We start from the raw sequence: 26,690 nt of genomic DNA, 5'->3' as shown, positions 1-26,690 counted from the left end.
TGTCCCAGCTGACCTGGGCATGTGGGTCCTGGCTGTCCATCTGTCCTGAGCACTTGGGTCCCCAGTTGTCTGTCTGTCCTGGCATATGGGTGTCAGGTGTCTGTCCAGGGTATTAGGGTATGGGGTGTCTATCTGTCCTGGGCACATGGGCCCCGGCTGTCTGCCTGTCCTGGTGAGGGGGGTCCTGGGTGCTTGTGGGCCCTGGGTGTGTGTCTGTCCCGGACACAGGGTTGTCAGTATGTCACTTGTCCGTCTGTCCTGGCCCTGCGGGGTGCCTGCCTCACCACCCCGGCCGTGCCTGGGGGCGCTGGGGCGGCTCCAGTGCTGGCAACACCAGCGCCCGGTTGCATCAGGTGCCAAAGGGCCACAGGCCGCCTGCCCTGGGTGCGGCCTCAGCCCCGCCCCGCCGGCCGCAGCGCCCGGGCGGACCCGCAGCCCCGGTACCGGCTGCTGGCCCGGGCCTGCCCGCTGCCCCCCGGCTGTGGAGCTGCCCCGTTATCACAAGATGGCGGCGGGAGGCGTTGGGAAGGGGCAGGAGGCGGCCCGGGGGGTTGGGGGGACGCCGGCGGGGCCGTGCGGCGGCCCGGGGCGGGCGGCGGGGCGGGGGCGGCCGGTGGCGAAGCCGGCGGGGCCCGACGGCCGCACAATGGCGGGGCCGCTCAGCGCGCAAGATGGCGGCGGTAGGGAGGGGCCGTCCTCGCCGCCCGCGGGCGACACACCACGCATGCGTGCACTTGCCGCCTCGCGCCGCCGGGCCGCGCGGAAAGCTCCACGCGGCCGCGCCGGGGGGAGCGGCGGGAAACGCCGGTTCCCGCCCGCCTCGCCGCGCCTCGAGGGAAGGCGGGACGGCTCTGCCGCCCTCTGAGCTCCGCTCGCTTCCCGGATGGCCGCCGGGGGAATCCGGCAGCCGCGGCGGGGATGGCCGCGCTCGGCGTTACGTAACGCATCTCCCCCGCCGGCCGGCAGTGGTTCCGTCGCCCCGCCCCCGCGGCCCGTTCGGCGCCTTCTATTGGTAGGAAGAGGGAGCGGGGCGGGGCGAGGAGAATATAAATGGAGGCTGGGAGGCGGGCGCCCCACTCAGTCCGTTCCGGCCGTTACCGAGGCCCGCTGTCGCCGCGCTCCCGCCTGCCCGCGTTCCCGCCCGTCGCCGCTCCGCCTCCTCAGCCATGAACGGGCAACTCAACGGCTTCCACGAGGTGTTCATCGAGGAGGGCACCTTCCTCTTCACCTCCGAGTCCGTGGGCGAGGGGCACCCAGGTGCGGGCCGAGGCGCGGCGGCGAGCGCGCAGGCGCGGCACGACGGCGCGGGGCCGCCTCCGGGCGGGCGGGGGAAGGAGGGGGGGGGGAGAGGGGAGGGGGCGCGCCCAGGGGGTGGGGGTGGGGAGGGGTCGGACAGGTGGCGGGGGGGGGGGGCGGTGATGCCACCGGGCGCGCGCAGCGCGGGGTCGCGCGAGCCGCATTGCGGGCCCCGGCGCGCACGTGCTTCCCGCGTGGGGCGGGCGGGGGCGGGGGGGGGGGGGGGACACGGCGCGACCCGAACCGGGGATGGCGGGGATGGGGGGGGGTCGCACCGGGTGACGCAAGGACGGGGGGGGCCGGGGGCCGCCGTGACTCAGCCGTGACTAAGCAGCTCCCGGAGGGCGGCGGGAACGGGGCGGGGGGGGAGGGGGGCGATGTGTCCCCAGTTCCCCCATCGCCGCAGGTGCCCTCCCGGGGACACTGGGGCCGTGACAGGCCTGGAGGAGGGACACCCCCCCCGCCCGGGCAGGCACTAGTGGGGCGCCGCCCTCCGGGCACCCCGACCCCACGACGGGGATCCCCCGTGTTCCCCCAGCGCTGGGCACCCTGAGCTCCCCCCACCCCGGGGGGTCCCCAGACGCATCCCCCCGCAGTGAGAGGGTGGGGACCCCTGTGGGCGCTGTTGGGGACCCCCAGGCTGTGTCCGACCCCCATCCCTTTGTGCTCACATGACGTGTGGACCGCTGCTCGCATCCCCTGCCCGCACACCCCAACCCCCCATCCTGCTCCATCACCCCCACCCACAACACCCTTTGGCGTCACCAAAGCACCTTTGGGGCTCCCCCCCCCCGCTGAAGGACTCGCCGTCCCCGAGATCACGCGCTGGGGCGAGGGACGGGAGTTGAAAGGTCCAATCCTGCGCTCTTTCACCCTGAGCCGCGGCCGGCGGAGCCGCCTTCCCCATCCTCCCCTAAATCCGGCCTGAAAGGTCGCGGCCAAGGACGGCGGCGGTGCCCGGGATGCCGCTGATTCACCGCCATGGCCCCCAGGGAGTGCGGGAGGGGGCTCTGCTGCTCCCAGAATAACCCAGTGCAGAACTGGGGGGCTCTGGTGGTGTGGTGGGGGTGCCGGCGCCTGTCGGTGATGCCTTAGGTAGCTGAGCCCAAGCTCTGACCCGGCTGTAACTGGAGCTTAACTGGGAAATGCCTGGAATTCCAGGCTAATAACCCGGCGCGGCGACAAGGCGAGCGCTGTGTGCACCGGGTGCTGGATCCCGGCTTAGCGCAGCCCGGCGGTGCCAGGGCCGGCTGCAGGAAGGAAGGGCCGTGCCGGTCTGTGCCATTCTGTGCCGTTCTGTGCCGCGCCGCCCTGATGGCCGCTGTCCCCTCCCCAGATAAAATCTGTGACCAGATCAGCGACGCCGTCCTGGATGCGCATCTCAAGCAGGACCCTGATGCCAAGGTGGCCTGTGGTGAGTGGCTCTCCGGGGACACGCGGTGACGGCGGCGCCGGGCTGGTGACACCGGCGCTGACGTCGTCCCCTTTCCCATCAGAAACGGTGGCGAAGACGGGGATGATCCTGCTGGCCGGGGAGATCACCTCGCGGGCCGCCGTCGACTACCAGAAAGTTGTGCGGGACACCATCAAGCACATTGGTTATGACGACTCTTCCAAAGGTACGTGCCGGGGGTCACCTGCTGTCGCCGCGGGGTTTGTCACCTGCACTCACCGCATCCCCTGTCCCCCCCAGGCTTCGACTACAAGACATGCAATGTGCTGGTGGCCCTGGAGCAGCAGTCGCCCGACATCGCCCAGGGTGTCCACCTGGACCGCAGCGAGGAGGACATTGGTGCCGGTGACCAGGTGAGTCCCCGCAGTCCCTGAGACGCCAAATTCAGCCGCAGGGACCGCGGTGTCACCGTCCCCCCTCCCTGTGCCGCAGGGGCTGATGTTCGGCTACGCCACGGACGAGACGGAGGAGTGCATGCCGCTCACCATCGTCCTGGCGCACAAGCTCAACGCCAAACTGGCCGAGCTGCGGCGGAACGGGACCCTCCCCTGGCTGCGCCCCGACTCCAAGACGCAGGTGAGGACCCTGAAACGCTTCATTGTGTCCCCAAAACCGCTCCCTGGAGCCTCCTGACCCCGCGGTGTCCCCGGCAGGTGACGGTGCAGTACATGCAGGACCGCGGCGCTGTCATCCCCATCCGCGTGCACACCATCGTCATCTCGGTGCAGCACGACGAGGAGGTGTCGCTGGACGAGATGCGGGATGCCCTCAAGGAGAAGGTGATCAAGGCCGTGGTGCCGGCCAAGTACCTGGACGACGACACCATCTACCACCTGCAGCCCAGCGGCCGCTTCGTCATCGGCGGCCCCCAGGTACCGGTGCCGCTCCCGGGGTCACGGTGCCGGCGCGGTGCCGGCGGCGTGGCCGTGACGCTTTGTCCTTTGCAGGGAGATGCCGGTTTAACCGGCCGCAAGATCATCGTGGACACGTACGGGGGCTGGGGGGCCCACGGCGGCGGCGCCTTTTCGGGGAAGGATTACACCAAAGTGGATCGTTCGGCCGCCTACGCCGCGCGCTGGGTGGCCAAGTCGCTCATCAAGGCCGGGCTGTGCCGCCGGGTGCTGGTGCAGGTGGGTGCGGGGGGTCCCCGCTTCCCGTGGTGTTTTGGGGGGGCTCTCCGGGGTTAACCGCTGTCCCCCCGCAGGTCTCGTACGCCATCGGGGTGTCGCACCCCTTGTCTATCTCCATCTTCCACTACGGCACCTCGCAGAAGAGCGAGCGGGAGCTGCTAGAGATCGTCAAGAAGAATTTCGACCTTCGCCCCGGGGTGATCGTCAGGTAACGGGGTGTGGGGGGGACGCACAGGCAGTTGGGGGGGCGCCGGGGGCGGTGGCAGCGTTTGGGGGTCCCCAGCCCACGGTCACCGCCCGGTGCGACTGGAACCGGCCCCGCGAGGAGCAGGAAAAAGCCAGAGGATAAAGCGCTTTGGGGTGCGGACGGGGGTGAGTATCCGATTGGAGCATCTCCGGAATTTATGGGGTGGGGGGGGAAGCTCCAAAACCGCCCCCCGGGGATGGGGAGGGGGCAGCAGGGACACGGGGCGACCGCGGCCGGGCGCCCCGTTTGTGACCCGCGCCCCGTTGCGTTGCAGGGACCTGGACCTGAAGCGGCCCCTGTACCAGCGAACCGCCGCCTACGGCCACTTCGGCAGGGACAGCTTCCCCTGGGAAGTGCCCAAAAAACTCAAATATTAACACAAAACCGCCTTGTTCGGGCTTTTTCCCCCCATTCCCGCGGGCGTAGGCTACAGAGAAGCTCGCGGGCTCTGGGGGAAAGAGCTCCCGGCCCCCCCCCCGTGTCCCCCGGCCCCCGTTTTTCTCTCTTCTCTCTGTCTCTCCATCATTTCGGTTGCGTGGGGACCACGCGCTCGTGCCTCTGCCCGCCGAGCCCTCCGGCTTCTTTATAGACAAAAATCCTCGTGCGACGTCTGAGCTCAGAGACGACAAAAAGCCCCCCGAGCGCTCCCCCCCCCGACCCCACTGTCCCGCCGAGGCGGGCGGGGGGGGACACATTTGGGTCCCCCCTTCACCCCCCCGGGATCTCGCTGGTGCTGGTTTTGTTCTTAACCCACGTTTTAAACCTCTCGGAGGACGCACGTTTTTTAAGGGGGGGGGGGGGGAGTGGTGTTAAAACCCCCCCCCCCCCACACCCCGTGCAGGTTTGGTATTGGAGGAAACATTTTATGGTTTTTGGTTATATTTCTAAGCAAAGCCGAAGTGACTCCAAACTGCACAACCCCCCCCATTCCCACCTCGGCACCCCGGGGGGGGCGGCTCAGCCGAGTGTTCTCGACGTATTTTTGGGGGGGGGGGGATAGGGGAGATTTTTTGGGCCCTTCATACTTGAACGTTCTTGTTTTGTTTTGTTTTCTAGCGGTGTATTTATTGTGTGCTGAGGCGCGGGGTGTGATACAGAGAAGCCCCCGGGCTCAGACGGCAGCTCTGGATTTTCCAGAAAGCCCCCCCAGGACCCCCACCCCCCTCCAGCCGCTTTCCCCCCGCCCCCAGGAGGCTCAAAAAGCCTCTAAATTGGGGTAAAAAAAGGGGGAAACAGGGTTTTTGGGGCCGCCAGCCCCGGGACGCGGCGCATTTGGCCGGTGTGGTACAGAGAAGCCGGCTTGTTTACTGCCCGTCCCGGGGGGGCCGGCGCCCCCAAAACAGGCTCGGTTGGGGTTTGGGGTGATGGTTCAACGGGCTTTCTCTTTTTTTTTTTTTAAATTTTAATTTCTTTCTTTTAATATTTTTCTGGAGGTTTTATTACATTTCATTTCGATCTCACCAATTCCAAAAAAAAAAAGAAACCAAGTTGAAAAAAACTTAATAAAACTGCTGGGTTTAACCATAAACCTGCCTGAGTTTGTATGTGCGTTGGCTTAAAAAAGAAGGGGTTTTCGGGGGCGTTCAGAGCTCGGGGTCCCCCCCGGCGCCGTCCTCGGGTCGCCCCTCGTCTTCCTCGCCGCGCCAGTTGGCGAACGTCACCTCCCGCGCCAGCTGCTCCAGCGGCGGCCGCCCCAGCGCCAGGTTGCGCAGGGAGATGAGTGTCATCAGGGCGCTGCGCAGACACCGGGTTAGCGATTTGTGATTAAATTAAGGGGGGAAAAGGGGTGATTTTGGGGCTGACCTGCGGCGGAACAGGTAGAATTTGCGGCGGAGGAAGCGCAGGAGCCGCGGGGCCAGCCCGGCCTCGCGCCGCCGGTTCTGCTGCTCCAGACGCTGCTCCCAGCGCAGAAACGTCGTCACCAGCGGGTCCGCGGTGACCCCGTTGGGAACCGGCTCCCCCAGCAGCGGCCGCAGCTCCGGGGGCAGCGGCTCCGTCTCTACGGGGACGGTGGGGGCTCAGAGGGGGTTTTTTTGGGGGGTGCGGGGGGTCCCCGGTTCCCCCCCGCGCTCACCGGTGCCGTTGCGCAGCCGGTCCCGCAGCTCCCGCAGCCGCGTCAGGTTCCGCTCCAGCGTCACGGCCGTGGTGTTAACGTACAGGTACATGTAGCACGAGGGCTCCGGGGACACCGTGTGCACCTTGTGGTACTGGCCTGCGGGCAGCTGGGGACGTGGGGGGTGAGCAGACTTTGGGGACCCCCCCGAGCCCTCTGTGTGTCACCTGTGGTGTCACCTGTGTCCGCTTGTACAGAGAACCACTAAGGTTCTGCTCCACCAGCACCTCCTTCACATCACCCTTTGGGGACCCCCCCAACACATTTTGGGGATCCCCACAGCACCCTTTGGGGACATGGGCAGGGGGTGAGCAGACTTTGGGGACCCCCCCAAGCCCTCTGTGTGTCACCTGTGGTGTGACCTGTATCCGCTTGTACAGGGAATCACTAAGGTTCTGCTCCACCAGCACCTCCTTCACATCACCCTTTGGGGACCCCCCCAACACATTTTAGGGATCCCCACAGCACCCTTTGGGGACATGGCGGGGGGGTGAGCAGACTTTGGGGACCCCCCCGAGCCCTCTGTGTGTCACCTGTGGTGTCACCTGTGTCCCCTTGTACAGGGAACCACTAAGGTTCTGCTCCACCAGCACCTCCTTCACATCACCCTTTGGGGACCCCCCCAACACATTTTGGGGATCCCCACAGCACCCTTTGGGGACAGGGAGGGGGTGAGCAGACTTTGGGGACCCCCCCTGAGCCCACTGTGTGTCACCTGTGGTGTCACCTGTGTCCGCTTGTACAGGGAACCACTAAGGTTCTGCTCCACCAGCATCTCCTTCACATCACCCTTTGGGGACCCCCCCAACACATTTTGGGGATCCCCACAGCACCCTTTGGGGAGAGGGAGGGGTGAGCAGACTTTGGGGACCCCCTGGAGCCCTCTGTGTGTCACCTGTGGTGTCACCTGTGTCTGCTTGTACAGGGAACCACTAAGGTTCTGCTCCACCAGCACCTCCTTCACATCACCCTTTGGGGACCCACCCAACACATTTTGGGGATCCCCACAGCACCCTTTGGGGACACGGGGGGGGGTCAGCAGACTTTGGGGACCCCCCCTGAGCCCACTGTGTGTCACCTGTGTTGTCACCTGTGTCCCCTTGCACAGGGAGCACTTAATGTTCTGCTCCTCCCTCACATCACCCTTTGGGACCCCACAGCACGCTTTGGGGACCCCCAGAGCACCTTTTGGGGATCCCCCAGATGCCCCCACGTCCCCCCTCCCAGTGTCACCTACATCCACAACCCATCGCCCAGGGAGCGGTTGATGTTCTGCTCCACCCTCACAGCACATTTTGGGGACCCTCCTCAGCACATTTTGGGGACCCCCACAGCACCCTTTGGGGACACAGGGGGCTCAGCAGACTTTGGGGATCCCCCAGCCTCCCTGTGTCCCCCCTCACAGTGTCACCTACATCCCATCACAAGAACTGTTGAGGTTCTGTTCCGCCTTCACATCACCCTTTGGGGACCCTCCTCAGCACATTTTGGGGACCCCCACAGCACCCTTTGGGGACACAGGGGGCTCAGCAGACTTTGGGGATCCCCCAGCCTCCCTGTGTCCCCCCTCACAGTGTCACCTACATCCCAAGAACTGTTGAGGTTCTGTTCCGCCTTCACATCACCCTTTGGGGACCCTCAGCAGCTTTTGGGGACCCCCCACAGCACCCTTTGGGGACACAGGGGGGTCAGTAGACTTTGGGGACCCCACTCCCCTGCCCAGCACCTTTTGGGGACACCCCATGCCCCCCCCACAAGTGTCATCTCCATCCCATCACACAAAGAGCAATTGATGTTCTGCTCCACCAGCTCCTCCCCCAAATTACCCTTTGGGGACACCCCAAGAACACTATGGAGACCCCCCCCCAGCACCTTTTGGGGAGACAGTAGGGGAGTCAGTAGACTTTGGGGACCCCCAGAGCACCTCTGGGGACCCCCCAGCCCCAATTTGTCCCCTACGTCCCATCACACAGGGAGTGTGTTGATGTTCTGCTCCACCAGCACCTCCCTCAGCTCACCCTTTGGGGACACCTCCAGAACCCTTTGGGGACCCTGGCAGCACTTTTTGGGGCCCCCCCCGCACTGTCACCTGCATCCCATCCCCCTCGCGCAGGGAGTGGTTCACATTCTGCTCCACCAGCTCCACCAGCACCTCCCCGCGCAGCACCCGCAGGCTGGTGTTCCCCAGGTCCTCGCTCACAAAGTTCTCCAGGTGCAGCCCTGGGGGGACAGAGACACAGAATAAGAGGTTCAGCCCCCCCAGAATAGCCACGTACCCCCCCATGACTACATACCAGGGAAGTCTGCGATGAAGACGGCGTCCGTGTGTCCGTCCAGCTGGCTCTCCAGCTCCTGGAGCCGCTCCCGCCAGGGCGACAGCTCCAGCAGCAGCGGCAGCACCCACGGCGTGGGCACCCACGGGGACCAGGGCGCCCGCACCACGTCCACGCGCGGGTCCACCAGCCTGGGGACACATGGGACATCATAGGATCACAGGATGTCAGGGGTTGGAAGGGCCCTGGCAAGCTCATCCAGTGCAATCCCCCCATGGAGCAGGAACACCCAGATGAGGTTACACAGGAAGGTGTCCAGGCGGGTTGGAATGTCTGCACAGAAGGAGACTCCACAACCCCCTGGGCAGCCTGGGCCAGGCTCTGCCACCCTCACTAGGAACAAGTTTCTTCTCAAATTTAAGTGGAACCTCTTGTGTTCCAGATTGAACCCATTACCCCTTGTCCTGTCACTGGTTGTCACCGAGAAGAGCCTGGCTCCATCCTCCTGACACTCCCCCTTTAGATATCTGGAAACATGAATGAGTCCCCCCTCAGTCTCCTCTTGTCCAGCTCCAGAGCCCCAGCTCCCTCAGCCTTTCCTCACCCGGGAGATGCTCCACTCCCTTCAGCATCTTTGTTGCCCTGCGCTGGACTCTCTCCAGCAGTTCCCTGTCCTGCTGGAACTGAGGGGCCACAGCTGGACACAATATTCCAGGTGTGGTCTCCCCAGGGCAGAGCAGAGGGGCAGGAGAACCTCTCTGACCTACTGACCACCCCCTTCTAACCCACCCCAGGTACCATTGGCTTCCTGGCCACAAGGGCCCAGTGCTGGCTCATGGTCACCCTGCTGTCCCCAGGACCCCCAGGTCCCTTTCCCCTACGCTGCTCTCTAATAGGTCATTCCCCAACTTACACTGGACCCTGGGGTTGTTCCTGCCCAGATTCAAGACTCTACACTTGCCCTTGTTCTATTTCATTAGGTTTTTCCTGCCCAGCTCTCCAGCCTGTCCAGGTCTCTGATGGCAGCACAGCTTCCAGTGTCACCACTCCTCCAGCTTGGTGTCACCAGCAAACTTGCTGACAGTCACTCTATTCCCTCAGCCCCCCCAGAGCCCCCCGGGCCCCCCCGCACCTCTGCTGGAAGCGCTCGTTGATGGACACCCAGATGTCGAAGTAGATGCGGGGCTGGGACACGTTGTAGCGCGGGAGCAGGTGGCTCAGGCACGTCGCGTATTGCTTGAGCATGTCGGCGTGGTCCTTCCAGCGCCGCGTCTGCGTGAACACCTGGGGGGCCGGGGGGTCCTGAGCCTGGGGGGGCTGGGGGGGGGTCTGGGGGTGGGCTTTATCCATATTTGGGGGGTCTGAGGGTGCCGTGATTGGGTTGGAGGGGCTTTTGTGGGCGGTTAAGGGGGTCTGGGTGCCCCTGTTTGGCCTGGGGGGTGATCTGGGGTGGGGGCTTTGTACACAGTAGGGTGGTTTTTTTTTGGGGGGGGGGGGGGGGGAGTTTGGGTGGCCCTGTCCAAGCTGGGGGTGCCTGTGTGGGGTGCCCAGGGTGGGGGGTTTTGGGGGTGCCCTTGTGCAGGGTCAGGGTGCTTTTGGGGGTCCCCACACAGGGTGGGGGTGCTCAGGGAGGGGGGGGAGCACTTTGGTGGGGGGGGTCTTGGTGCCCCACCCAGTCTGGGGGTGTTTTGGGGGGGGGTCTCTGTCCAGATTCGGCAGTTTGGGGTGTCTGGGTGCCCCTGTCCAGGCTGGGGATGATTTGGGGGGGTTTATGGGGTCTGGGTGCCCTTGTCCAGGCTGGGGGTGTTTTGGGTGGTATAAAGGGGTCTGGGTGCCCCTGCTCGGCCTGGGGGGGCCCGGGGGGCGTTTGGGGCTCACCCCTGGTTTCAGGTACCCCCGCTCCCCGGTCACCCCGTCCCGATAGGTGATCTTGACGTGCTGGTGGGAGCGCGAATGAACCATCATGTCCCAGGAGTAGCCGTAGAGCCCGTTGGTCCAGTTGTTGTAGCCCTGGAGGGGGGGGACACGACAGATTTTGGGGGGGTGACAGCGATGACAAAGGGATGGGAACCCCCCGTGTCCCCCCTCCTGCCATCATCCCTGTGCCCCCCCCAAAATTACACCCCCAAAATGCCCCCACCCCATGTCCTAAAAGCCCCCTCGTATCCCCAAAAATGACCCCCCCAACCCCCAAATGTCCCCCACGTCTGCTAAAGTCCCTTCCCATGTCCCCAAAAATGACCCCCCCGCATCCCCCAAATTCCCTCCACATCCCCAAAATGCCCCATGTCCCCACCCAAAAATGCCCCTCCCGCATCCCCAAAATGCCCCCATGCCCCCCCGTCCCCCAAAATTACCCCCCATGTTCTCAAAGTGCCCCCCATCCCCAAAGTGCCCTTCCCATGTCCCCAAAATTACCCTTCCCATCCCCTAAATGCCCCCATGTCCTCAAAAATGCCCCTAAAATGCTTCTCAGATCCCCAAAAACACCCCCCACATCCTCCAAATTTACCCCCATGTTCTCAAAGTGCCCCCCTATGTCCCCAAAGTGCCCTCCCCATGTCCCCAAAATTGCCCTTCCCATCCCCAAATTGCCCCCCCTGGTCCCCAAAATTACTCCGCCATGTCCCCAAAGTGACCCCCCATGTCCCCAAAGTGACCGTAAATGCCCCCATGTCCTCAAAAATGTCCCTAAAAGGCTCCTCAGGTCCCCAAAAACACCCCCCACATCCCCCAAAATTATCCCCCCCATCCCCAATATTACCCCCCTACGTCCCCAAAGTGCCCCCCCCACGTCTCCAGAGCATCCCCCCATGTCCCCAAAATTACCCTTCCCCTCCCCTAAATGCCCCCATGTCCTCAAAAATGCCCCTAAAATGCTTCTCAGATCCCCAAAAACACCCCCCACATCCCCCAAAATTATCCCCCCATCCCCAAAATTACCCCCCTATGTCCCCAAAGTGCCCTCCCCATGTCCCCAAATTTACCCTAAATGCCCCCATGTCCTCAAAATGCCCCCAAGATGCTCCTCAGGTCCCCAAAAACACCCGCCACATCCCCCAAAATTACCCCCCCATATCCCCAAAGTGCCCCCCTATGTCCCCAAAGTGCCCCCCCTACATCCCCAGAGCATTCCCCTATGTCCCCATAGTGCCCTCCCCATGTCCCCAAATTTACCCCAAATGCCCCCATGTCCTCAAAATGCCCCCAAGATGCTCCTCAGGTCCCCAAAAACACCCCCCACATCCCCCAAAATTATCCCCCCCATCCCCAAAATTACCCCCCTATGTCCCCAAAGTGCCCTCCCCATGTCCCCAAATTTACCCTAAATGCCCCCATGTCCTCAAAATGCCCCTAAGATGCTTCTCAGATCCCCAAAAACACCCGCCACATCCTCCAAATTTACCCCCATGTTCTCAAAGTGCCCCCCTATGTCCCCAAAGTGCCCTCCCCATGTCCCCAAAATTGCCCTTCCCATCCCCAAATTGCCCCCCCTGGTCCCCAGTATTACTCCGCCATGTCCCCAAAGTGACACCCCATGTCCCCAAAGTGACCGTAAATGCCCCCATGTCCTCAAAAATGTCCCTAAAATGCTCCCTGGGTCCATAAAAACACCCCCCCCATCCCCAAAATTACCCCCCAACCCCAAAGTGCTCCCCACTATGTCCCCAAATTTACATTAAATGCCCCCATGTCCTCAAAAATGCCCCTAAAATGCTCCTCAGGTCCCCAAAAACACCCCCCACATCCCCCAAAATTACCCCCCCATATCCCCAAAGTGCCCCCCTATGTCCCCAAAGTGCCCTCCCCATGTCCCCAAATTTACCCTAAATGCCCCCATGTCCTCAAAATGCCCCCAAGATGCTCCTCAGGTCCCCAAAAACACCCCCTACATCCCCCAAAATTACCCCCCCATATCCCCAAAGTGCCCCCCTATGTCCCCAAAGTGCCCTCCCCATGTCCCCAAATATACCCTAAATGCCCCCATGTCCTCAAAATGCCCCTAAGATGCTTCTCAGATCCCCAAAAACACCCCCCACATCCCCCAAAATTATCCCCCCATCCCCAAAATTACCCCCCTATGTCCCCAAAGTGCCCCCCCTACATCCCCAGAGCATCCCCCTATGTCCCCATAGTGCCCTCCCCATGTCCCCAAATTTACCCTAAATGCCCCCATGTCCTCAAAATGCCCCTAAGATGCTCCTCAGGTCCCCAAAAACACCCCCCACATCCCCCAAAATTACCCCCCACATCCCCAGAATTACCCCCCCATGTCCCCAAAGTGCCCCCCCATGTCCCCAAATTTACCCTAAATGCCCCCATGTCCTCAAAAATGCCCCTAAAATGCTCCTCAGGTCCCCAAAAACACCCCCCACATCCCCCAAAATTACCCCCCATATCCCCAAAGTGCCCCCCTATGTCCCCAAAGTGCCCTCCCCATGTCCCCAAATTTACCCTAAATGCCCCCATGTCCTCAAAATGCCCCCAAGATGCTCCTCAGGTCCCCAAAAACACCCCCTACATCCCCCAAAATTACCCCCCCATATCCCCAAAGTGCCCCCCTATGTCCCCAAAGTGCCCTCCCCATGTCCCAAATATACCCTAAATGCCCCCATGTCCTCAAAATGCCCCTAAGATGCTTCTCAGATCCCCCAAAACACCCCCCACATCCCCCAAAATTATCCCCCCATCCCCAAAATTACCCCCCTATGTCCCCAAAGTGCCCCCCCTACATCCCCAGAGCATCCCCCTATGTCCCCATAGTGCCCTCCCCATGTCCCCAAATTTACCCTAAATGCCCCCATGTCCTCAAAATGCCCCTAAGATGCTCCTCAGGTCCCCAAAATCACCCCCCACATCCCCCCAAATTATCTCCCCCATCCCCAAAACTACCCCCCTATGTCTCCAGAGCATCCCCCCACGTCCCCAGAGCATCCCCCCATGTCCCCAAAATTACTCTTCCCATCCCCTAAATGCCCCCGTGTACTCAAAAATGCCCCTAAAATGCTCCTCAGGTCCCCATAAACACCCCCCACATCCCTCAAAATTATCCCCCCATCCCCAAAATTACCCCCCTATGTCCCCAAAGTGCCCTCCCCATGTCCCCACATTTACCCTTAATGCCCCCATGTCCTCAAAAATGCCCCTAAAATGCTCCTCAGGTCCCCAAAAACACCCCCCACATCCCCCAAAATTATCTCCCCCATCCCCAAAATTACCCCCCTATGTCCCCAAAGTGCCCCCCCTACATCCCCAGAGCATCCCCCTATGTCCCCAAAGTGCCCTCCCCATGTCCCCAAATTTACCCTAAATGCCCCCATGTCCTCAAAAATGCCCCTAAGATGCTCCTCAGGTCCCCAAAAACACCCCCCACATCCCCCAAAATTATCTCCCCCATCCCCAAAATTACCCCCCTATGTCCCCAAAGTGCCCCCCCTACATCCCCAGAGCATCCCCCTATGTCCCCAAAGTGCCCTCCCCATGTCCCCAAATTTACCCTAAATGCCCCCATGTCCTCAAAATGCCCCTAAGATGCTCCTCAGGTCCCCAAAAACACCCCCCACATCCCCCAAAATTATCTCCCCCATCCCCAAAATTACCCCCCTATGTCCCCAGAGCATCCCCCCACGTCCCCAGAGCATCCCCCCATGTCCCCAAAATTACCCTTCCCATCCCCTAAATGCCCCCATGTCCTCAAAAATGCCCCTAAAATGCTCCTCAGGTCCCCCAAAACACCCCCCACATCCCCCAAAATTATCCCCCCCATCCCCAAAATTACCCCCCTATGTCCCCAAAGTGCCCTCCCCATGTCCCCAAATTTACCCTAAATGCCCCCATGTCCTCAAAATGCCCCTAAAATGCTCCTCAGGTACCCAAAAACACCCCCCACATCCCCCAAAATTATCTCCCCCATCCCCAAAATTACCCCATGTCCCCAAAGTGCCCTCCCCATGTCCCCAAATTTACCCCAAATGCTCCCATGTCCTCAAAATGCCCCTAAAATGCTCCTCAGGTCCCCAAAAACACCCCCCACATCCCCCAAAATTATCTCCCCCATCCCCAAAATTACCCCCCTATGTCTCCAGAGCATCCCCCCATGTCCCCAAAATTACTCTTCCCATCCCCTAAATGCCCCCATGTCCTCAAAAATGCCCCTAAGATGCTCCTCAGGTCCCCAAAAACACCCCCCACATCCCCCCAAATTATCTCTCCCATCCCCAGAATTACCCCCCTATGTCCCCAGAGCATCCCCCACGTCCCCAGAGCATCCCCCCATGTCCCCAAAATTACCCTTCCCATCCCCTAAATGCCCCCATGTCCTCAAAAATGCCCCTAAAATGCTCCTCAGGTCCCCAAAAACACCCCCCACATCCCCCAAAATTATCTCCCCCATCCCCAAAATTACCCCGCTATGTCCCCAAAGTGCCCTCCCCATGTCCCCAAAGTGACCGTAAATGCCCCCATGTCCTCAAAATGCCCCTAAGATGCTCCTCAGGTCCCCAAAAACACCCCCCACATCCCCCAAAATTATCTCCCCCATCCCCAAAATTACCCCCCTATGTCCCCAAAGTGCCCCCCCTACATCCCCAGAGCATCCCTCTATGTCCCCAAAGTGCCCTCCCCATGTCCCCAAATTTACCCTAAATGCCCCCATGTCCTCAAAATGCCCCTAAGATGCTCCTCAGGTCCCCAAAAACACCCCCCACATCCCCCAAAATTATCTCCCCCATCCCCAAAATTACCCCCCTATGTTTCCAGAGCATCCCCCACGTCCCCAGAGCATCCCCCCATGTCCCCAAAATTACCCTTCCCATCCCCTAAATGCCCCCATGTCCTCAAAAATGCCCCTAAAATGCTCCTCAGGTCCCCATAAACACCCCCCACATCCCCCAAAATTATCCCCCCATCCCCAAAATTACCCCCCTATGTCCCCAAAGTGCCCTCCCCATGTCCCCACATTTACCCTTAATGCCCCCATGTCCTCAAAAATGCCCCTAAAATGCTCCTCAGGCCCCCAAAAACACCCTCCACATCCCCCAAAATTATCTCCCCCATCCCCAAAATTACCCCCCTATGTCCCCAAAGTGCCCTCCCCATGTCCCCAAATTTACCCTAAATGCCCCCATGTCCTCAAAAATGCCCCTAAGATGCTCCTCAGGTCCCCAAAAACACCCCCCACATCCCCCAAAATTATCTCCCCCATCCCCAAAATTACCCCCCTATGTCCCCAAAGTGCCCCCCCTACATCCCCAGAGCATCCCCCTATGTCCCCAAAGTGCCCTCCCCATGTCCCCAAATTTACCCTAAATGCCCCCATGTCCTCAAAATGCCCCTAAGATGCTCCTCAGGTCCCCAAAAACACCCCCCACATCCCCCAAAATTATCTCCCCCATCCCCAAAATTACCCCCCTATGTCCCCAGAGCATCCCCCCACGTCCCCAGAGCATCCCCCCATGTCCCCAAAATTACCCTTCCCATCCCCTAAATGCCCCCATGTCCTCAAAAATGCCCCTAAGATGCTCCTCAGGTCCCCCAAAACACCCCCCACATCCCCCAAAATTATCCCCCCCATCCCCAAAATTACCCCCCTATGTCCCCAAAGTGCCCTCCCCATGTCCCCAAATTTACCCTAAATGCCCCCATGTCCTCAAAATGCCCCTAAGATGCTCCTCAGGTCCCCAAAAACACCCCCCACATCCCCCAAAATTATCTCCCCCATCCCCAAAATTACCCCCCTATGTCCCCAAAGTGCCCTCCCCATGTCCCCAAAGTGACCGTAAATGCCCCCATGTCCTCAAAATGCCCCCAAGATGCTCCTCAGGTCCCCAAAAACATCCCCCACATCCCTCAAAATTACCCCCCCCATCCCCAGAATTACCCCCCTATGTCCCCAGAGCATCCCCCGACGTCCCCAAAGCGCCCCCCCCATGTCCCCCCCCCATGGCGCACCGGGGTGACGAAGTGCGAGTACGGCAGGAACAGCTGCTCCAGCACGTAGAGCACGGTGAACGCGGCCGCCAGGTGCTGCCGGGGCCGCAGGGCCCCCCCGGGCCCCCCCCGCGGGCTGTAGCAGCAGTCGGGGCTGCGCTGGGGGGGCCGGGAGCTGGGGAGCCCCCCCCGCAGACACGGGGGGCAGCGCTGGAGGAGCCGGCGGGGCCAGCACGGGCGGCAGAACAGGCTGCTGCTCAGCAGCATCGTGTACGGGAACATCCCTGGGGGGCGCGCACCGACCCCCCCACACCGGGGGGGCAGGTGGAGATTAGGGAGGGTTTGGGGGGGGGGGTCTGAGTGCAATTTAAAGGGGTTTTGGGGGGGTCTCTGTGCAGATTATGGGGGTTTGGGGGGTTCTCTGTGCAGATTATGGGGTTTTTGGGGGGGTCTCTGTGCAGATTATGGAGGCTTTTTTGGGGAGTCTCTGCAGATTATGGAAGTTTGGGGGGGCCTCTGTGCAGATTATGGGGTTTTGGGGGGGTCTATGTGCAGATTATGGGGTTTTTGGGGGGGTCTCTGTGCAGATTATGGAGGTTTTTTGGGGAGTCTGTGCAGATGGGGGGTTTTGGGGGGGGTCTCTGTGCAGATTATGGGGGTTTGGGGGGTTCTCTGTGCAGATTATGGGGGTTTGGGGGGGTGTCTGTGCAGATTATGGGGGTTTGGGAGGGGTCTCTGTGCAGATTATGGGGGTTTGGGGGGTTCTCTGTGCAGATTATGGGGGTTTGGGAGGGGTCTCTGTGCAGATTATGGGGGTTTGGGGGGGTTCTGTGCAGATTATAGGGGTTTTGGGGGGTCTCTGTGCAGATTATGGGGGTTTGGGGGGTTCTGTGCAGATTACACAGGTTTTTTGGGGAGTCTCTGTGCAGATTATGGGGGTTTTGGGAGGGGTCTCTGTGCAGATTATGGGGGTTTGGGGGGGTCTCTGTGCAGATTATGGGGGTTTGGAGGGGTCTCTGTGCAGATTATGGGGGTTTGGGGTGGTCTCTGTGCAGATTATGGGGGTTTGGGGGGTCTCTGTGCAGATTATAGGGTTTTTGGGGGGGTCTCTGTGCAGATTATGGAGGCTTTTTTGGGGAGTCTCTGTGCAGATTATGGGGGTTTTGGGTGGGTCTACGTGCAGATTATGGGGGTTTGGGGGGGTCTCTGTGCAGATTATGGGGGTTTGGGGGTCTCTGTGCAGATCATGGAGGCTTTGGGGGGTCTCTGTGCAGATTATGGGGGTTTGGAGGGGTCTCTGTGCAGATTATGGGGGTTTGGGGGGGTTCTCTGTGCAGATTATGGGGGTTTGGAGGGGTCTCTGTGCAGATTATGGGGGTTTTGGGGGGGTCTACGTGCAGATTATGGGGGTTTGGAGGGGTCGCTGTGCAGATTATGGGGGTTTGGGGGGGTTCTCTGTGCAGATTATGGGGGTTTGGGGGGGTCTCCGTGCAGATTATGGGGGTTTGGAGGGGTCGCTGTGCAGATTATGGGGGTTTGGGGGGGGTCTCTGTCTAGATTATGGGGGTTTGGGGGGGGTCTCTGTGCAGATTATGGAGGCTTTTTGGGGAGGTCTCTGTGCAGATTATGGAGGTTTGGGGGGGTCTCTGTGCAGTTTATGGGGGTTTTGGGGGGGGTTCTGTGCAGATTATGGGGATTTTGGGGGGGTCTCTGTGCAGATTATGGGGGTTTGGAGGGGTCGCTGTGCAGATTATGGGGATTTTGGGGGGGGGTCTCTGTGCAGATTATGAAGGTTTGGGGGGGTCTCTGTGCAGATTATGAAGGTTTGGGGGGGGTCTCTGTGCAGATTATGGGGATTTTGGGGGGGGTCTCTGTGCAGATTATGAAGGTTTGGGGGGCTCTGCGCAGATTATGGGGGTTTTGGGGGGGTCTGGGTGCCCCTGTCCAGGTTGAGGATGTTTCGGTGGGGTCTGGGGGGGCTCTTGTTGGGCGGGTTTAAGGGTGTCTGGCTGCCCCCACCCAGGTTGGCGGTGATGTTGGGGTCTCTGTGCAGATTATGGAGGTTTTGGGGGGGTCTCTGTGCAGATTATGGGGGTTTGGGGGGGTCTCTGTGCATATTATGGGGGCCTGGAGGCGGGGGGGCTGGGTGCCCCTGTCCAGGCTGAGGATGTTTCGGTGGGGTCTGGGGGGGGGGTGCTTTTTGGGGGGATTTAGGGTGTCTAGGTCCCCCTGTTCAGCCTGGGGTTGTTCTGGGGGGCTGGGGGTGTCTTAGGGGGGGGTCTGGGGTTGCTCTGGGGTTCTGGGGGGTGTTTGGGGGGCTCTGGAGGTGCTCAGGGGGGCTGGGGGTGTTTTTTGGGGGTCTGGGGTGTTTTTATAGGGTCTGGGGATGCTCTGGGGGTGCTCAGGGGGCTCTGAGGGTGCTCTGGGGGCTCTGAGGGTATTTTTGGGGGGTCTGGGGTACTCAGGGGGGCCTGGGGTGCTCTGGGGGGTCTGGGGGTGCTCTGGGGGCTCTGAGGGTGCTCTGGGGGGTCTGAGGGTATTTTTGGGGGGTCTGGGGTGCTCAGGGGGGTCTGGGGATGCTCTGGGGGGTCTGGGGATGCTCTGGGGGCTCTGAGGGTGTTTTTGGGGGGTCTGGGGTGCTCAGGGGGGTCTGGGGTGCTCAGGGGGGTCTGGGGATGCTCTGGGGGCTCTGAGGGTGTTTTTTGGGGGTCTGGGGTGGTTTTGAAGGGTGTGGGGATGCTCTGGGGGGTCCGAGGGTGCTCTGAGGTTCTGGGGGTGTTTTGGGGGGCTCTGGGGGGTCTCACCGATGCTGAAGAGCTGGGAGTTCATGGTGTGGAAGTAGGTGGTGAGCAGCAGCCCCAGCGGGCGGGAGGCGTCGAAGAAGAGCAGGAACCCGGCGGAGAGATCCAGCGCCAGCCCCCCCCCGTGCACCACCAGCCGGCTGGTCAGCGCCTCCGACAGCACCAGCCTGCGGGGGGGCCTTCCTCAGCATCGCCATCCTCATCCTCACCCTCCTCACGGCAGCATCGACAGGGCTCAGCAGCATCCTCATCATCCTTGCCTTCATCAGGGCTCCTCAGCAGCATCCTCACCTTCATCCATGCTGGCATCCTCAGCAGCATCATCCTGACCTTCATCAGGGCTCCTCACCCTCATCATCCTCACCTTCATCAGTGCCCTCATCCTCACCTTCATCCATGCTGGCATCCTCAGCATCATCATCCTGACCTTCATCAGGGCTCCTCATCCTCACCCTCATCATCCTCACCTTCATCCATGCTGGCATCCTCAGCATCATCATCCTGACCTTCATCAGGGCTCCTCATCCTCACCCTCATCATCCTCACCTTCATCAGTGCCCTCATCCTCACCTTCATCCATGCTGGCATCCTCAGCATCATCATCCTGACCTTCATCAGGGCTCCTCATCCTCACCCTCATCATCCTCACCTTCATCCATGCTGGCATCCTCAGCATCATCATCCTGACCTTCATCAGGGCTCCTCATCCTCACCCTCATCATCCTCACCTTCATCAGTGCCCTCATCCTCACCTTCATCCATGCTGGCATCCTCAGCATCATCATCCTGACCTTCATCAGGGCTCCTCATCCTCACCCTCATCATCCTCACCTTCATCCATGCTGGCATCCTCAGTATCATCATCCTGATCCTGACCTTCATCAGGGCTCCTCATCCTCACCCTCATCATCCTCACCTTCATCAGTGCCCTCATCCTCACCTTCATCCATGCTGGCATCCTCAGCATCATCATCCTGACCTTCATCAGGGCTCCTCATCCTCACCCTCATCATCCTCACCTTCATCAGTGCCCTCATCCTCACCTTCATCCATGCTGGCATCCTCAGCATCATCATCCTGACCTTCATCACGGCTCCTCATCCTCACCCTCATCATCCTCACCTTCATCAGTGCCCTCATCCTCACTTTCATCCATGCTGGCATCCTCAGCATCATCAAACTGACCTTCATCAGGGCTCCTCATCCTCACACTCATCATCATCACCTTCAGCACTGCTCAGCATCCTTACCATCAGTGCCCTCATCCTCATCATCACCACCTGCTCCTCACCCTCCTCATCCTCACCTTCCTCACTGCCCTCAGCAGCATCCTCACCTTCATCAGCACCTCAGCATCCTCATCCTCACCCTCCTCATAGCACCTTCAGCGCCAGCATCATCCTCACCTTCATCCATGCTTGCATCCTCAGCGTAATCATCATCACCCTCATCACTGCTCAGCATCATCATCCTCACCTTCATCAGTGCCCTCCTCCTCAACAGTACCTCAGCATCATCATCATCATCACCTTCCCCAGAGCTCCTCATCCTCACCTTCATCAGGGCTCCTCATCCTCCTCAGCATCATCATCACCTTCCTCAATGCCCTCATCCTCATTCTCCTCATCCTCATCAGTATCTCAGCATCAGCACCTTTCTCAGTGCCCTCCTCATCATCCTCACCTCCAGCAGTGCCCTCAGCAGCAGCATCATCCTCACCGTCATCCATGCTCGCATCCTCAGCATCATCATCCTCACCTTCATCAGGGCTCCTCATCTTCATCATCATCACCTTCAGCACTGCTCAGCATCCTCACCATCAGTGCCCTCATCCTCATCATCACCACCTTCCCCAGTGCTCCTCACCCTACTCATCCTCACCCTCCTCATCCTCACCTTCATCAGTGCTCAGCATCATCTTCATCATCCTCACCTTCATCAGTCCCCTCCTCCTCATCATCCTCACCAGTACCTCAGCAGCATCAGCATCATCACCTTCCCCAGTGCTCCTCATCCTCACCTTCATCCATGCTCTCATCCTCAGCATCATCACCATCACCTTCCCCAGTGCTCCTCATCTTCCTCATCCTCACCTTCATCAGTTCCTCAGTGTCATCATCGTCATCCTCCTCAGCATCATCATCGTCTCCTTCCTCAGTACCCTCATCCTCCCTCTCCTCCTCCTCATCATCAGTATCTCAGCATCAGCATCATCTTCCTCAGCACCCTCCTCAGCTTAATCTTCCTCACCCCCACCCTCCTCATCCTCACCCTGTCCCCATCACTCTCCTCATCTTCACCCTCATCCTCACGCCGTCACCCTCCTCATCCTCCTTGGCACCTCTTCATCCTCACCCCCTTCACCCCCACCCTGTCCCCATCACCCTCCTCATCTTCATCCCCCCACCCTCCTCCTCCTCACCGGAACGGTGCGAAGAGCCAGTGCCGGGCCAGGCTGTTCATGGAGTAGCCGCCCACCCAGTCTGCGTCCAGCTTCTTCAGCCCCGCGATGAAGTACACGATGAAGATCTGGGGGGCACAGGGGTCAGGGGGGGCACAGGGGACCCCGGCGTCCGGGGGGGGGGGACACAGGGGGACCCACCTGCGCACGCAGCAGCGCGTAGTTCCACAGCGGGACGTGCGCGTTGCGCTTCTGGGGACGGAACAGCCCGTCCACGGACCTGCGGGGACACAGGGGGACACGGGGACAGGACACGGTCACCCCAGGGACACCATAGCCCCAGGGAGACCACGGTGCTGCGGGGGACACCAGGGTCACCTCACAGGGACCCCTGGGATGTGGGGGACACCAGGGCCACCCCATGGTCACCCCACGGATGTGGGTGACACCGGGGTCTGTGCCACCACCCCACGGGGACCCTGGTGCTACAGAGTCTTTGTCACCCCATGGGGACACACAGCCAGGGGACCCTGGTGCTACAGGGGACACTAGGGGTTGTGCCACCCACTGGGGACACAGACCCAGGGGACCCTGGTTCTAAGGATATTGGGTCCTGTGCCACCCCCTGGGTGACCCGCACCATGGTGCCCCCAGCCTGTGCCACCTGCCAGCCCCAGTGACACCATCGCACCCCACGTGTCCCCCCAACACCCCGTGCCCTGGGGACATCCTAGTGACACCCTGGGGTGCCAGCGGTGGTGCTGGTGACACCCATGGTGACAGTGCCATGGCCACTCATATCAGCCAGCACCCAGCAGTGCCAGCTGGAACATCTCCCCCCATGTCCCCCCTGAGTTCTCTGTGCCCTGGGGACTCTGGTGACACCCCAGGGTGGCAGTGGTGGCCATGCTGGTGACACCCATGGTGCCAATGCCCACCTGTATCGGTTGGTGCTGATCAGCACCAGCTGGAACATGTCCCCCCACAGCTCCCCATGCTCTGGGGACACTGGTGACAGTCCAGTGACACTTTGGTGACACCCGTGGTGGTGCCCACCCGTAACGGTCAGTGTCCAGCAGCACCAGCTGCAACATCTCCCCCCATGTCCCCACCATCTACCCGTGCCCTGGGGACCATGGGGACACCCTGGGGTGCCAGTGGTGGTGCTGGTGACACCCTGGTGACACCCATGGTGACAGCACCATGCCCACTCGTATCATCCAGCACCCAGCAGCACCAGCTGGAACATGTCCCACCATGTCCCCCCCAAGTTCTCTGTGCCCTGGGGACTCTGGTGACACCCCAGGGTGGCAGCATCGGCAGTGCTGGTGACACCCATGGTGCCAGTGCCCACCTGTATGAGTTGGTGCTGATCAGCACCAGCTGCAACATGTCCCCCCACCTCCCCGTGCCCTGGGGACATCCTAGTGACACCCTGGTGACACTGCAGGGTGGCAGTGGTGATGCCAATGCCCACTCATATCAGTCTGTGCCCAGCAGCGCCAGCTGGAACCTGTCCCCCCATGTCCCTCCCAGCTCTCTGTACCCTGAGGACCACGGGGACACCTCAGGGTGGCAGTGGTGGTGCTGGTGACACCCATGGTGCCAACGCCCACTCATATCAATCTGCGCCCATCAGCACCAGCTGGAACGTGTTCCCCCACGTCCCCCCCCAGCTACCCATGCCCTGGGGGACTGTGGGGACACCCTGGGTTGCCAGTGGCAGTGACGATGCCATCCATGGTGACAGTGCCCACCCGCATCAGTCTGCGCCCATCAACATCAGCTGCAACATCTCCCCCTGTGTCCCCCCCAGCTCCCAGTGCCCTGGGGGACCCTGGTGACACCCTGGTGACACTGCAGGGTGGAAGTGGTGGTGTCAATGCCCACTCGCATCAGTCCACGCCCATCAGCATCAGCTGGAACACCTCCCCCGTGTCCCCCCGTGTCCCCCCATGTCCCCGTGCCCTGGGCCCCCCATGCCAGCCGGTGCCACCGCGGTGGCCGTGCCACACGCACCCGTATCGGTCGGCGCCCAGCAGCGCCAGCTGTGTCCCCAGCAGCCCGTACAGGTACGAGTGGTTGTTCCAGGAGCTCTTGTCCAGCAGCAGCACGTACCAGTAGGGGCCCAGGAAGGCGACGCAGCTCAGGCGGTACCAGCACCCGGCCATGATGCCCAGCGCCCCTGCGGCACCCACCACCTGTCCCTGTCACCGTTCCCCGGCCCCAGCCCTCCCTGGTTCGCCCACCCGCGTCCCAGCGCCCCCCGGTCCCTGTCCCCCGCCCCAGTGCCCACCCTGGTCCCATCCCCTGTGCCATGGTGGTGTCTGTCCCCACGCTGACACTGGGGACTGTCCCTGTCCCAGTGCCACCCTCCACCTGTCCCCAGCCTGCCCTGGTTCCTCTCTTAGCCCTTGTCCCTGGGGCCCAGCTCGGTGACAGCCCCACCACAGTCCCTGTCCCCATCCCCATTCCCCCACTGCTGGTCCCCACCGTGGCTCCTGTCCCCACCCCATCCCTGTTTCTGTCCCCGTGTCACCCCCTGCTTGTCCCCATCTGTGTCCTCACCCTTCCCTGGTTCTCCTTCTGGTACATGTCCCTGTTCCCATCCCAGTCCTTGTCCCCAAGACCATCCCAGTCCCTCTGTCCATCTCAGTCACTGTCCCCACGCCACTGCCCATCCCTGTTCCCATTCCCACCCCAGTGCTGGTCCCCATGGTGGCTCGTGTCCCCATCCCACCCCCGTTTCTGTCCCAGTGCCACCCCCTGCTTGTCCCCATCCTTCCCCACTTCCCTTCCTGGTCCCTGTCCCCACCTGTGTCCCCATCCTTTCCCAGTTCCCCATCCCGGTCTCTGTCGCCACCACAGCACCCACCCCTGTTCCTGTCCCCGTGCTCCCGTGTCCCCTGTGGCCACCTTGAGGACCTTGAACCCAACCTGGGGACCTTGTGCCACCTTAGGGGCCCTGAGCCACCACGGGGACCTTGTACCCAACTTGGGGACCTTGTGTCGATCCATCTTGGAGACCCTGTGCCACCTCATACATGCTGTGCCCACCTTGGGGACCCTGTGAAGTCCTTAGGGGTCCTGAGCCACCTTGAGGACCTCGTGCTCAACTTGGGGACCAAACACCCAGCCTAGGGACCCTGTGCCCATCTTGGGGACACTGTGCCTCCTCAGAGATGCTGTGCCCACCTCGGGGACCCAGTACCCAGCCTGGGGACCCTGTGCACTCCTTAGGGGTCCTGAGCCACCTTGAGGACCTTGTGTCCATCTTGGAGACCCTCTGTCACCTTGGGGACCCTGTGGCCACCCGGAGGACCTTGTGCCACCTTGCAGACCACTCCAAGGACCTTATGCCCAGTCAGGGACTTGGTGCCACCTCAGGGACCTTGCGCCCATCCTGAGGACTCTGTGGCCACCTTGAGGACCTTGGACCAAACTTGGGGACCAAGTACCCACCCTGGGGACCCTGTGCCACGTTAGGGGCCCTGTGCCAACTTGAGGACTTTGTGCTCACCCTGGGGACCCTGTGCCCACCTTGGGGACCTTGTACCCAACTTGGGGACCCAGTACCCAGCCTAGGGACTCTGTGCACTCCTTAGGGGTCCTGAGCCACCTTGAGGACCTTGTGGCCATCTTGGGGACCCTTTGTCACCTTGGGGATCCTGTGTCCACCCTGGAGTGAGTTGTGCCCAACTTGGAGAGCGTGTGCCCAACATGGGGACCCTGTGCCCACCTTGGGGACCTTGTACCCAACTTGGGGACCCAGTACCCAGCCTGGGGACCCTGTGCACTCCTTAGGGGTCCTGAGCCACCTTGGGGCCCCTGTCCGTACCCAGGAACATGACCGCATACAGCAGGTACATCCAGTCGAGGGGCAGTGGCTGCAGGAACGGCAGCAGCGGGAACCGACAAACCTCCAGCCCGTCCAGGAAGCGCCGGTCCAGCTGCGCCAGCCCCCGCTCCTGCGGCACGTCCAGCGCCATCAGCAGCCCTGGGGACGGGACCAGGGGTTGGTGACCCGCACGGGGACCCAGGCGTCCGGCCGGACACCGACCCCCACCCCTGGTCTCTGCCTCGGCCTTTGCTCTGCTGCTGACGTGTCACGGCCCGGACGCCTGGGTCCCTGGCAGATGCCCGGGTCCCCCCCTGGATGCCTGGGTTCTCCCCTGGACATTTGGGTCCTCTCTGAATACCAAGGTCCCCCCAGGACGCCTGGGTCCCCCCCAGTGACACCCCCTCGGATGCCTGGGTCCCCACCGGATGCCTGGGTCCCCCCCAAATGGCTGTCTCTCTCCCAGATGCCTGGGTCCCCTCTGAACACGACGGTCCCCCCCAGTGACACCCCCTCGGACGCCTGGGTCCCCCCCAAATGGCTGTCTCTCTCCCGGACGCCTGGGTCCCCTCTGAACACGAGGGTCCCCGCAGTGGCATCCTCCCGGACGCCTGGGTCCCCCAGAATCCCCATCCCCCCTCCCAAGGCTCCTGAGCTCCCCGAGCCTGGAACTCCCGGTGACCCCCGGCCCCCCCCACTCCGCCCCGCAAAGGCTCCCGGTGTCTCCGGTGCCCCGATCCCTCACCGAAGGCGGCCCGGAAAGCCCCCAGCCCCGCGGGGTCGGTGGGCCGGTGCAGCAGCCGCACGAACCGGTCCCAGCGCGTCAGGTCCCGCAGCTCGAAGCCCAGGAGGCGCCGGGCCAGCCCGGGCTCGGTACCGGGGCCGGTTTTGGGGTCGGCACCGGGCGGTGAAGGGCCCGGGGGCGGCCCCGCCGCCTCCCCCCGCTCCGGCCGCCTCCGCCGCGCCGAGCCTGCGGGGTCAGAGGTCAGGGGTCAGGGGTCACACCGCCCCGAGACCCCCGCCTCGCTTCGTACCCTCCATACCCTCCACCGCCGCCATCGCTCCGGCCCCACCCCCCCGGAATCACGTGCCACTTCAGGGCGTGGCCACGGAGTGGCACCGCCCATGTCTCCCCTTAACACCGCCCACACCTCCCCGGCCCCGCCCCTATCCCTCCTTAACCCCGCCCACACATCCCCGCCCCATTCA

General features: G+C 61.8%; 2 protein-coding genes across 3 annotated transcripts; one reads left to right on the top strand and one right to left on the bottom strand.

Annotated features, from left to right (window-relative positions):
• The first annotated feature begins 1,034 nt into the window (after positions 1-1,034).
• On the top strand, positions 1,035-5,654 carry MAT2A (methionine adenosyltransferase 2A). The gene is made up of 9 exons (XM_065041132.1): positions 1,035-1,257; positions 2,633-2,710; positions 2,793-2,915; positions 2,990-3,102; positions 3,182-3,325; positions 3,403-3,621; positions 3,697-3,879; positions 3,954-4,087; positions 4,401-5,654. The coding sequence occupies exons 1-9, from the start codon at positions 1,167-1,169 to the stop codon at positions 4,501-4,503; spliced, it is 1,188 nt and encodes a 395-aa protein (XP_064897204.1). The 5' UTR covers positions 1,035-1,166; the 3' UTR covers positions 4,504-5,654.
• On the bottom strand, positions 5,505-26,615 carry GGCX (gamma-glutamyl carboxylase). 2 transcript variants are annotated; one of them, XM_065041129.1, is made up of 15 exons: positions 26,525-26,615; positions 26,227-26,451; positions 25,482-25,640; positions 23,663-23,828; positions 21,845-21,923; positions 21,665-21,771; positions 19,246-19,409; positions 16,463-16,725; positions 10,391-10,522; positions 9,645-9,796; positions 8,534-8,703; positions 8,329-8,459; positions 6,201-6,348; positions 5,930-6,125; positions 5,505-5,860 (listed from the first exon to the last, which is right to left on the bottom strand). In XM_065041129.1, exons 1-15 carry the CDS (start codon positions 26,538-26,540, stop codon positions 5,710-5,712), a joined length of 2,259 nt encoding a protein of 752 aa, XP_064897201.1. In that variant the 5' UTR covers positions 26,541-26,615; the 3' UTR covers positions 5,505-5,709. The 2 variants fall into 2 exon arrangements, with proteins under 2 accessions (XP_064897201.1, XP_064897200.1); XM_065041128.1 differs by having other exon boundaries at positions 26,516-26,600.
• Positions 26,616-26,690: the final 75 nt, after the last annotated feature.

The sequence above is a fragment of the Columba livia genome, chromosome 25 (assembly GCF_036013475.1).
Source record: "Columba livia isolate bColLiv1 breed racing homer chromosome 25, bColLiv1.pat.W.v2, whole genome shotgun sequence".
NCBI lineage: Eukaryota > Metazoa > Chordata > Aves > Columbiformes > Columbidae > Columba > Columba livia.
Note: the sequence above shows the minus strand (reverse complement) of the source record. Positions and strands in the feature narration are given on the sequence as shown.

What these genes read in the sequence shown, in the direction of transcription:
- MAT2A (XM_065041132.1), top strand. Translation starts at nt 1,167, where the DNA reads ATGAACGGGCAACTCAACGGCTTCCACGAGGTGTTCATCGAGGAGGGC. An exon ending in ACATTGGTGCCGGTGACCAG is followed by an intron (nt 3,103 to 3,181) that starts GTGAGTCCCCGC and finishes CCTGTGCCGCAG; the next exon opens with GGGCTGATGTTCGGCTACGC. An exon ending in GCCGCCGGGTGCTGGTGCAG is followed by an intron (nt 3,880 to 3,953) that starts GTGGGTGCGGGG and finishes GTCCCCCCGCAG; the next exon opens with GTCTCGTACGCCATCGGGGT.
- GGCX (XM_065041128.1), bottom strand. Translation starts at nt 26,540, where the DNA reads ATGGCGGCGGTGGAGGGTATGGAGG. An exon ending in GGCTTTCCGGGCCGCCTTCG is followed by an intron (nt 25,641 to 26,226) that starts GTGAGGGATCGG and finishes TCCCGTCCCCAG; the next exon opens with GGCTGCTGATGGCGCTGGAC. An exon ending in CTCCCAGCTCTTCAGCATCG is followed by an intron (nt 16,726 to 19,245) that starts GTGAGACCCCCC and finishes CGCGCCCCCCAG; the next exon opens with GGATGTTCCCGTACACGATG.